Consider the following 10144-nt stretch of genomic DNA (forward strand, 5'->3'; position numbering starts at 1 on the left):
TACTCATGTGAGAGACAAGGAGTGAGCAGGTTATTGCAAACAATCCCGAAAATGTCTGAAGGGGAAGGATCAGTAGATTTGTGTTAACCAAGACAAACTTCTAATTCACTTTGTCACATCAGCTCTTGTCTTCCAGCCTTCTGTTACGGTAAAGATTTCCCAGCCCCTCTTTCCAGAAACATGGCTGGTTTTCTTGTGGTTTTTTTAAGACTTCAGAAATCTTTCTCAGTTCCTTCCAAGAGTATGTTTTCCTTTCCAATCTTCTGTGGAGTGGGATATGACACACAAAAGAATCTAACCCAGGTCTACTGACATGATTTCAAGTCTCATAATTCAATAACATTTAAAAAAAATTTTTTAAAAAAATCACTTAAAATGCTTGGAGTAGTTTTTTTGAAGTGAGGTTTCACAACATAGTTAAGCCAGTTAAGTGTCATTTGAAAAGGACAGTGATGCTGGTTTTGTTTTGGGTTTTTTCTGACTATATATCTGCTATTTCTTTGTGCTTCTAAAGGAAAGCAGAACCAATCTGGCCAACAAAACAAGCAGAATACTACTTTAAATATATATAGTAATATAAATCTTTTTCCTGTTAATGTAAATTCAGGAATGATATCCATGAAGACAGAGCTTGTGCAAAGAATAAATATGCCAATTGCAAAGAGAGATTATTTGAAAAGCAGGAAATGTTAAAGTAGGGCTGTACTTACTGGTGACAGGTAGCTATCATATCTGCTAGTCTGTTATCTGAAACCTCATGTTAAGTAAAAGTTGTTGCCATGCTGGATATAATTTTCTTACTCTGATACTCTGATACAGATCAGCTGAAGAGATTAAAAAAACCCAACACAGATACACTTAATGGGGAAAAGATCTAAAAAAATATTTTCTTCTTCTTTGTTTACCCATTGAAATAAAAAAAATTACTTGGTCAGAGAAAGTGTAGGTTGCAGAAAGTTTGACTTGGTATTAAAACCAAGCTGGTCAGCTTTTTGTCAGTCACAGTCAATAATGGCAAAGTGGTTCTGTAATAAGTAAATGTATATTTGTATGAAGTTGCAAATAATTTGAAGTATATTTATTTCCTCTTTGTGAGTTTATGTTCACTGGGTTTTACTAAATAAATTCTAAACCCTTTTTGGAGTGAGCTAACAGTGTGTTTGTTTTCTGTGTTTCAGAAGCCTCTAAGCCTATTCTTGATGAAGTAAGCACACTTACAGCTATTGCTCTCTTCCTTTGGTCAGCAAGCACTGAAATAATTGGAGTGCAGTCTTTACAAAATGGATGTATGAACAGATTTAAAAGTGCATTAAATTCCTGTGATCCTTGGGTAAGATCATGTTATAGCAGTATATATAGCTGAGAAAAACTAATTGTGATACATTTGCCATGCTTCCTGCATGTTTGTGATGCCTTTACTTCAGAGACAGCTACTGCTTGTCAAAATAACTAGAATTTGCAACAATGTATTATAGAAACTTTTTAGTAAGTAAAACAGATCAAACTAAGTGCTTCAAGATAACGTGTGTTCATGGACTTGTGCCAGGTTCTTGGCTTGCAGCTTTGTAAAAGGAAAAAAATATTTTGATATGTGAAATTTTAGCAAATGAGGTTAGTTACTAGAGTGGTGACTTCTCTACATTAATGCTGTTCTTTTATAATACAAACTAAACTTCTTTTTTCTGTAGATAAAATGACAGCCCACGTTTCTGATTAATTTTACATTTGTGCAAAACTTGTGCTTTTTTTATATGTCCATACAAAACTTAATTTGACTGCAAAAATGTAATTTTGTAGTCACCATGTGACTACATGTACAGATTGTGAATCATCTGTTTCATGATTTCACTTCTGTCCTTTGTTTTTTCTTTGTGAATTGTCTTCTAAATTATTTTCTTACTAAAGAGGAAAATTAAAAAGTTGTAGACTGACTTTGTTCAAGCAGGCTTATGTGCTGCATAGTTAAGCTTAGGTGTTCCAGCCATGTATACATGAGTTTGTTTGAGTGGGTATACAGATCTGCAGGAAGGAGCTAAGAGAAAAATCTATAGTGTTTCCACAACTTATCACTGCAGAGATTTCTAAGAAAAACATGGAAAAAAAGGAGGTATGTTTAGGGTCACAGTGATGCATTTAAAAACCTGTTTAGAATGATAATTCTCTGCACCAGGGCTGGCATTTTCCAGCATGGACATAAAATTCATTTGGTTCTGAAGCCTGACTTTGGGTGGAAAGCAACTTAAATTTTTAGTGTGTTAATGGAAATGTCAGTTGTATGGAGAAGAAACTTTTATGTCATGCTGTTTCACAGCTCAGTATAAACACCTGAACAATGAGAAAAGTACATATTTGCCCACCACCCTGCTGGAGAGCTGTCAGTGAGCTGGAACTTAGCATTCTTCTTGTAATTCACAGAGAATGCTTTGACAGCAGCCAGATTGTGTCCACTCTCCTGGCTGATGTGCAGAGCACATGTAGGTTCATTCTAGCTTTTGACATGTAAATCACTCATTGTTTGGGTCAGTAACTATAGACACCTGTTTGTAATAAAAGCATTACTCTGATTGTACTAAAAGCATTTGACCTATTATGAAAACACTCTTTTCTAAAGAAATGCCGTTTCCTCATAAGAAATACAGGAGTATTTTTTAAGTTATTACCACCAGCAGAAGTCTGAAAGGTTAGGTATCATGTACCAGAAGGCTGATGAGCTCAATTGTATTTTGTCCCAACAAAGGAACTTATCTGAGAGACTCTTGTTTCTCCATGCTAATAGATAAGTTTTACAGGAGGGTGTGCCTTACACGCTTTGAAGAGATTTTACCTCACAGGAGCTTTTGTAGACTTCTGTGAATGCAGAATAAAAATATTTATTATGTAGATGGAATAAAAGAAGCTTGGATAAATTCTGCTGTCAGAAACTCTTATTTAAATTATGCATACATGTAAGAAAAGACTTCTATGCCTTATTTTGAAGGCTAATAATCTTAACAGCTAATACAGAGTAAGTTTAAAGAATAGAGAAATAAAGGGAAGGAATGGCATAGAGAGATAGCAGGATCATTTGTCAAAACAGGTCAAAGATGATGCCATTAGGGTAAATGTCCTTCTAGGGAGCTCTGTTAGAAAACATAGAAAGGGTCTTATCAGAAGTGCTATTACTGCAGTCCTTAAAACTTCAGTTGTATAGAAAACTTTCAGCCATACACTAGTGAATTAACAGTGATCTGAGCTGCATAACTCTTACTTTTTTACTATTAGCTTTTATTATATATATGTTTTATTCAATATTTTTATTTATACATCTGTGTTTCCAGTTATCCTGAGATCTCTTCTCAGATCATTCTTTCCAATGCTACTTCCTCTAGAATGTTTCTGTTCAGGATGTGCTCAGTAACTCATCCTGTTGAGACTTGAGTGCAGTTTGAAAACATGTGCAGTGTTGTATCCTCGTATTTATTGTGGGGCTTTATCTTTCAAAAAATGCTGGGATTATTTGTATGGGATTTTGGAGGAAGATTTTTGTACACCTAAATAAAATGCATTCTGAAGTTCATCTAAACAACTCATTTTCAGTGACTCACTTTCCCAAATGTTGTCTTCAATAATTTCTGCTTTACAGAGAAAAGGCAGGGGGGTGGGGGAAGAAATAGAAGCAACATAAGGAGAGTGTTCTGTGATCAGCTCACTGCAGGGCTACTTGTATACTCATTTGCTTCTACCAACACAAGATGGAGAATAAGAAGGAAGGAAGGACAGGTCTGCCCCTTTTGGTTACAGCCTTGCCTCATGTTAAGTAATAAAACCTCTTTAATCTCATCTGAGTCATTTTTATGGGCTGTTTAACCCTTCTGAGATTGGAATAGCATTTCATGATTTTGCAGATGCATTTCCTGTTAGTGCTGGTACTTCTGGGAATTAAAGATGTAGTTCTCTGTGGACCTGTGTGACAGACATGTATGACATTAACTATTCCTTTTTTTTCCTCTGAGTTCATGCTATTGTTGTTATTTAGTACCTCCACGTTCTTTCTAACTGGCCTTCCTTTTATTGAAATCTGGGCTAATACTATTTTAGCAGATGGGCTGTGTTGCTGCTTTCCTCTTATTCAGTATGTTTCCTTCCCCTTTACTCATCTTTTTTTTGTACCACGTGTGTCTCACATACATAGATAAGAGAGTTTATTAGAATTCCCTGAGTTAAAAAATAACTTTCAGGACAATGTATTTATCTTGATTTAATTAGGTTCAAGCCAAGTGTTACCAGCTTCTGCTTTCCGTGTTCAAGCACACCAATCGTGCTCTGTCAACACCATATATTCATTCACTGGCCCCTATCATGGTTGAGAAGTTGAAAGCTGTGGAAAGAAGCCGCCCAAACAACAACCTGGAGCTTTTAGCAGTCCAGGAAGGAATTAAAGTTCTTGAAACGCTGGTTGCTCTTGGTGAGGAGCAGAATAGTAAGTATTTAGTTTTTCTAGAGAAATGTGTAATGCTAAAATAGAATATGGAGCATTAGAAATCTTGCAAGTAGGAACTTGGTGACATAGTCACAGATAGACCACATCTGTGCAACATGTATTTGTAATTCCAGTACTAGAACTTATGTATACATGGACACATATAGAACATACAATATGCTTTTGTGTTTTTGGTGACTGCAGGAAAAAAAGTTCTAAACCTGAACTGCAGTAGTGAGTAATGTTTTTTTTCTCTTTGGAAACAAGTAGTTCACGCTGTTCAAGTATACTTCTTCTTATTGTTAACCGGTATTTAATTTAGCAGACTCATCACTTTTATCAGTTTGCTTCTACCAGCGCAACAGAGTTTATCTAAAAAGCTGGAGAAATTGAATTGTACTGATCAGGATATCTTGATTGTAGATTGAGTCTCCTGTTTGCTTCAGTAGATAGAATACCATGTTCATGGCTAATCTTTAAGTTCAGTTATTCCCTGTCTGAAACAATGCATTTTCTAAAGACTTCCTCTGCCAGACATTTGGCTGTCAATGCTCATAAAGTTCCTTGTAAAAATTTACTGTTGTTTTTCTGCGGGTTTTTTTTTTCCCAACATACTCCCTGTTGGTATTTCTCTTCATTGATGATAAAATAGTAAGTGTGATTGGGCTCCATTCTGCTTCTGGCACAGTTGTTTGAAATGTATTTAAAATGAGAGAGTAACTGAGGTGAGTAAGGAAACAAAACATCTGATTTTTGCTAATGCTGGCCAGAGAAAATCCCACGAGTATGAATTTAGTAAAGACCTTAGGGGAAAATCATTAATACACAGATAACCTACACAATTTTAGATAAATGAGTTACCACTAATGTTTAAGTTCTTTGAGCTTATAATTTGCAATTAACATACTACACATGTAAGGCATACTTGTATCCTTGCTCTATACAAAAATCAGCCCTGTTCCTTAAGTTCAGCTGCTTTTTTTGTTCTAAAGATAAACCCTTTTGATCCCTGTGCCATTTTGGGCTGTGCCCTCATTAGGTCTTGCTAGCCCAAGTACAGCTGCGGTTCTAGTTCTTGGATTGGAATCTTCCAGGATGGAGTAATATAGCAGATAACTGTTCCTGAATTTTTTTTGTAAACAATTGCACACTAATTGTGTTCCTGTTATGCTCACTTGGTAGGCTAATATACAGATTAAATTGAATAATGTTTCTGTCTTCTTGAAAAGTGTTTTTACTTCCTTTAATATGATAGGCACTCCACATCTTATGGTCTCTTAGCAATGATTTGCAATCAGATGGTGCAAAGGCATCTCTAAGCAATTGTCAGGAACAAAATAGCTGTCCTGAACAATAACAGATGCATGAAACACAGTCCTGGTAAGAAAGATTTGAGTGACCAAAGGACAGGAAGCCAACTGCCTTTCAGTTGTTTTTTATTTGGTAATTTTTTAACTGAAGTGTTTATTGTCAGTTCTGAAAACAAAATTACCCTTATCAGTCTAGTAACTGATAAAATTAATTTTAGCTTGTTTTCTTCTTTGGAACAGTTACTACGTTCTGTTTTTTTCCTATCACTTTTAGGAGTCCAGTTGCTTGCCCTTCTCGTTCCCACTCTGATCTCCTATTTACTGAATGAAAATGCCTTTGCTTCTGCATCTGCAGCTTCTAAGGATCTTCATGAGTTTGCACTTCAGAATCTAATGCACATCGGTCCACTTTACCCACGTGCTTTCAAGACAGTAATGGGAGCTGCTCCTGAATTAAAAACACGTCTAGAAACTGCAGTCCGAGCAAGTCAGGCCAGCAAAGCAAAAGCAGCTGCTAGGCAACCACCACCCACAGTACATTCCACCCCAACAATTAAACTGAAAACGAGCTTTTTTTGAATTACTTTTATTATTTTTGGACCGCTAAGTAGTCAGAAGTATTACATTATCCCTGATGTGTTACTGCATATATGTCTGTAATCTTGTGTAATTTGTATGTGAAAGGCTGTCTGATAGAGCTTCGTGTAATTACTTGAAATCCATGCATTACAAGGGAAGTGATGTTACTTGTATTTGTATAGATTTTTAGGATATTGAATGTGATCATATTTATGAACTTTTGTTATAAATTATCCACAAAAAAACCCCAAACCCAAACTAATATCTATCTGACTAAATAGTTTTATTTATTTTTAAAAGCTACTCCAAACCTGGTGATCGTTATCCTACCATTGTGCAAAGATACTAACACAACAGGATGGAGGGGAGAAAGGAAACTGATATGCAGTATATACCGTGTACCATGTAGAGTTTCAGGTGTGGAATTATGCACTTTTTCCATTTAAAAACAAAGTAGGGAAGGAGATCATCAGATCTTGTAAATCATTTCAGGTTGCATGAAAAAAACCCCAACAAATAATTGAAAATATTCAGCCTTTCTCAAGGTGAACAAACAAGCATGTGGTCTTCATGAGTTGTCCTTGTTTTTGTGGTGTGTATTTCTTTCAGATCCATTTCCATGCTTGAAAATGAATAAAGGATGCAAAGAATCTAATCCCTTATCTGTTCTAAGATAAATTTTGAAGAATGCACCGGAAATTGAGTTTCTAAAGAGAACTGCCTGCTACCTGCATTTTTGTAGGTGTAGACTTTGTCCCTTGAAACCTGTGGTGTGTTAGCAGTCTTCCTATCTAACCAGACACTGGTTGAATATGATGATTCAGTGCTCTGCTCATTGTCCAGGCTCCGCCGTGTTTAACCTCCCTGCAATATTTTTGTCTCATTGGAGATAACTTTAGTGTAGCCATTGGTAAAGTTTCTGCTTCCTGCCTATGGGAGCAGAAGACAAATGAGACCCAGGCTTCTAGAGGTTTTTTTTCCCCTACCAGGCTTTTCTTTTTTGAAAAGCACATGGCTCCCCTCACATCCGAGTAAGTCTGATCTGCAGGTTTTGGAGCTTAGAGCTCAAGTTCTGTGCTGACCTTAGAGCACAGAGCCAGTGACTCTCCAACATCTGCTTGCTGCCAGACCTCACCCTTCCTATTGGCAGAAGTGCACAACCATGTATTTTCTTGTGTGTACATGACTGACTTAAATGAATTTTTTGGCTGTTTAATTTATGGGCTTCTATAGGGATATTTACTTACACTTAGCTTCATAGAGAGAAGCCACATAACAAAATGCCACGGCTAGGCCTGTTGAATTTCATCTCTGGTGTTTTTCTAGATACTCTGTAAAAACTGCACATTTCAGGAGCTTCTGCTTCAACCTAAATACAACAAAGGGATAATAAATAGAATGTAATGTGATCAATAGTTAGTTGAATTACTTGCAGATCATTATTTTTGCAAAGTCACTAGCCTAGTCTCTTTTTCCGTAAGACCTTATATAACCCTTGGAGTACCTATGCAAAATACTCTCCTGCCCTATTGTATTTCGTGTATGCAAAATATGTAACATAAAATAAAAACGCGTTTATTTCACAGTGAATATTTTAGTACTAAAGTGAGGACACAACAAATGGTGCATACCCTAAGGATTCAAATGTTACTTTCTTTAAGATTTTAGCTTCCAAGTCTTGTTCCATTATCCTACAGGAGTAGAGATACATGCTGAAGTAAAAACAATATGCCAGACACAAGGAAGAAAGTAATTTCACTACTTTTCCCCATCTTCGTATGTGTAGTTGAAATGAAATGAATTAAAATATATCACTTTCTAGTAAGTGTTTCCAGCATTACAAAGCTATTTTGCTCAAAAGTTTTTCTGAACTTGTTTTAACATTTGAAGGAAAATAAGATAAGCTCTTTCAGATCAAAATTGAACACAAACGTTTTTCAAGTAAAGCTAAGAAAATACCTTTATAACCTGTTTTAGATTCCCTCTCCCCCAGGTTAGTCTAGTAATTAATGACTGATGTTTGTTGGAAACTTTTTGTCTAAAATCAGGTTTTATTTACCATGATTTTTACCTCTGCACTTTTATGTTTTGGTTCGACTCTAGTTTACAAGATGTGTGAAAACTCAGAGAAGGGGAGGGGAGTGTTAGCGATCAAGTGTAAGTAAGAAGTCTGTAGAAAAATAGAGTTAGCGGAAGGGGAAACAGCACTAGATAGGTGTAGAGGGATAGAGAGGGGAGAGGTTTTTCTTTGTACAGTGTATGACTGTATACCACGTGCTCAGCTTTCATTTGTATACATCCTTCCTCAGTTTATAGTCCTCATTTGCTTCACTGCTTGCTTCTGATACTAAAGGTATAACCATGTTGTTCCATGTAATATTTTGGCATAAAATTTCATTTGATTAAAAAAAAGCAACCAAAATAACTTTAAATGCCGGTAGTTTTTATTGTTATTTGTCACCCTTCTTTTCAGCTTTGTCGATGGTCTTTTTAATGTGCTTTTTCATGAAGCTCGTTTGCTCCGTTTCCCCTGAACGGCTTTCCTCTTTCTCTGCTGTTTCCTTCCTTTCTGGGTGAGCCTTGTTGTTCTACTCTGCTTCCCTGCCGAAGTCCCCCAGAGCACCCTCCCTCTTCTGTGCCTTTGCTCCTCTTCCCCTCTGTGATGCTCTCTGTAAACTTCCCAACGTGTCTTTGCCTCTTCAACAGCACGAAGAAGTCACCCACCATCCACAGCTCTTACCTCCACAGGGCTGGGTTACAAAGAGAAGCAGGCAAGTACGATTTCAGAGCAGGCAGGAGGAAGCAGGAAGCGCTGCTCAAGCGAGCAGCAGGGTGCCCCTGGTGTGCCCAGGGCGTGGGGAGGGACAGCAGGGCCCTTCCAGGGTGCCCCTGGTGTGCCCAGGGCGTGGGGAGGGACAGCAGGGCCCTTCCAGGGTGCCCCTGGTGTGCCCAGGGCGTGGGGAGGGACAGCAGGGCCCTTCCTAAGACCCAGCAGGGCCCTTCCTCAGCACCTGCAGCAGCCTCGGTGCCCACGCACCATCTTCCGTGCCCTGCTAGCGTGTGGCCTTGCCATGAAGCCTGGTGGTGGTGGTTTGTCTTCAGCTAGCCAGTGGTGTTAGTGTGTACCTAGGAGAAATCCCAACAGCATCTCCCTTTGTCGTCATGTGTCTTTGGTGGGAGAGAGCGAGCAGCCCTGCGAGAGCTTGTGCCCTCAGCCCAGGGCTTTGCCATCGGTCTCCAAGTACCTTGTTTTCCTTCTCTTTGCAGAAGAGGCCCTGTGGCAATTCCTGAAAAAGGTGGATTTGCTCTCCTTCTTAACACTTCTGAAGGCTTTTGAGGAATTCCTTTAGCCCTGGAATGGACGTACAGCTGTTCTGTGCCGAGGCCGAGCGCTGCTCAGAGCGGGGCTGAAGCAGAAGAGCCGGGGTAGGAGGGCAGGGCTTGGCCAAAGTTTGTGGAACTACTACCAAGCACCTGCCCTTCTTATGTCCCCAGGGTGGGCTCCGAGTGTGACAAAGCCATTTAAATCCTGCTTGGAGGTGGAGATTAAGATTAATTCCCGCTCTCGTCGCTTCTGGGAGCTGCCCAGTCCCTTCCCTGCGGCTCTGCGGGGTGGGAATCGGGCCCCGCTCCCCGCGGTCCCTCTGGCCCCCAGCCCACCGACCCGTGTTTCCAGCTGCCCCTTGGCACGGCGTGTCTGCCTCCATCCCGGGATCACGGGGACGAGGCTCACTCCCTTTAACCTCATCCCTCAGAACAAGCACAGCGCAGAGGAGACAAAGGCGGCTGCGAGAGC

At 39.0% G+C, this 10144-nt stretch overlaps 1 protein-coding gene across 2 annotated transcripts in view; it reads left to right on the top strand.

The window, feature by feature from the left end:
* Positions 1 to 6591, top strand: part of HEATR5B (HEAT repeat containing 5B) — a 53726-nt gene extending 47135 nt beyond the window's left edge. For both annotated transcript variants that reach the window (XM_010004569.1, XM_010004568.1), the window contains exons 33-35: positions 1179 to 1330; positions 4246 to 4459; positions 6044 to 6591. In XM_010004569.1, the coding sequence (XP_010002871.1) occupies positions 1179 to 1330; positions 4246 to 4459; positions 6044 to 6348 (671 nt within the window). In that variant the 3' untranslated portion in view covers positions 6349 to 6591. The remainder of the gene's footprint in view (positions 1 to 1178; positions 1331 to 4245; positions 4460 to 6043) is intronic.
* Positions 6592 to 10144: the final 3553 nt, after the last annotated feature.

This window comes from Chaetura pelagica, unplaced genomic scaffold (assembly GCF_000747805.2).
Source record: "Chaetura pelagica isolate M959 unplaced genomic scaffold, ChaPel_1.0 scaffold278, whole genome shotgun sequence".
NCBI classification, from domain to species: domain Eukaryota; kingdom Metazoa; phylum Chordata; class Aves; order Apodiformes; family Apodidae; genus Chaetura; species Chaetura pelagica.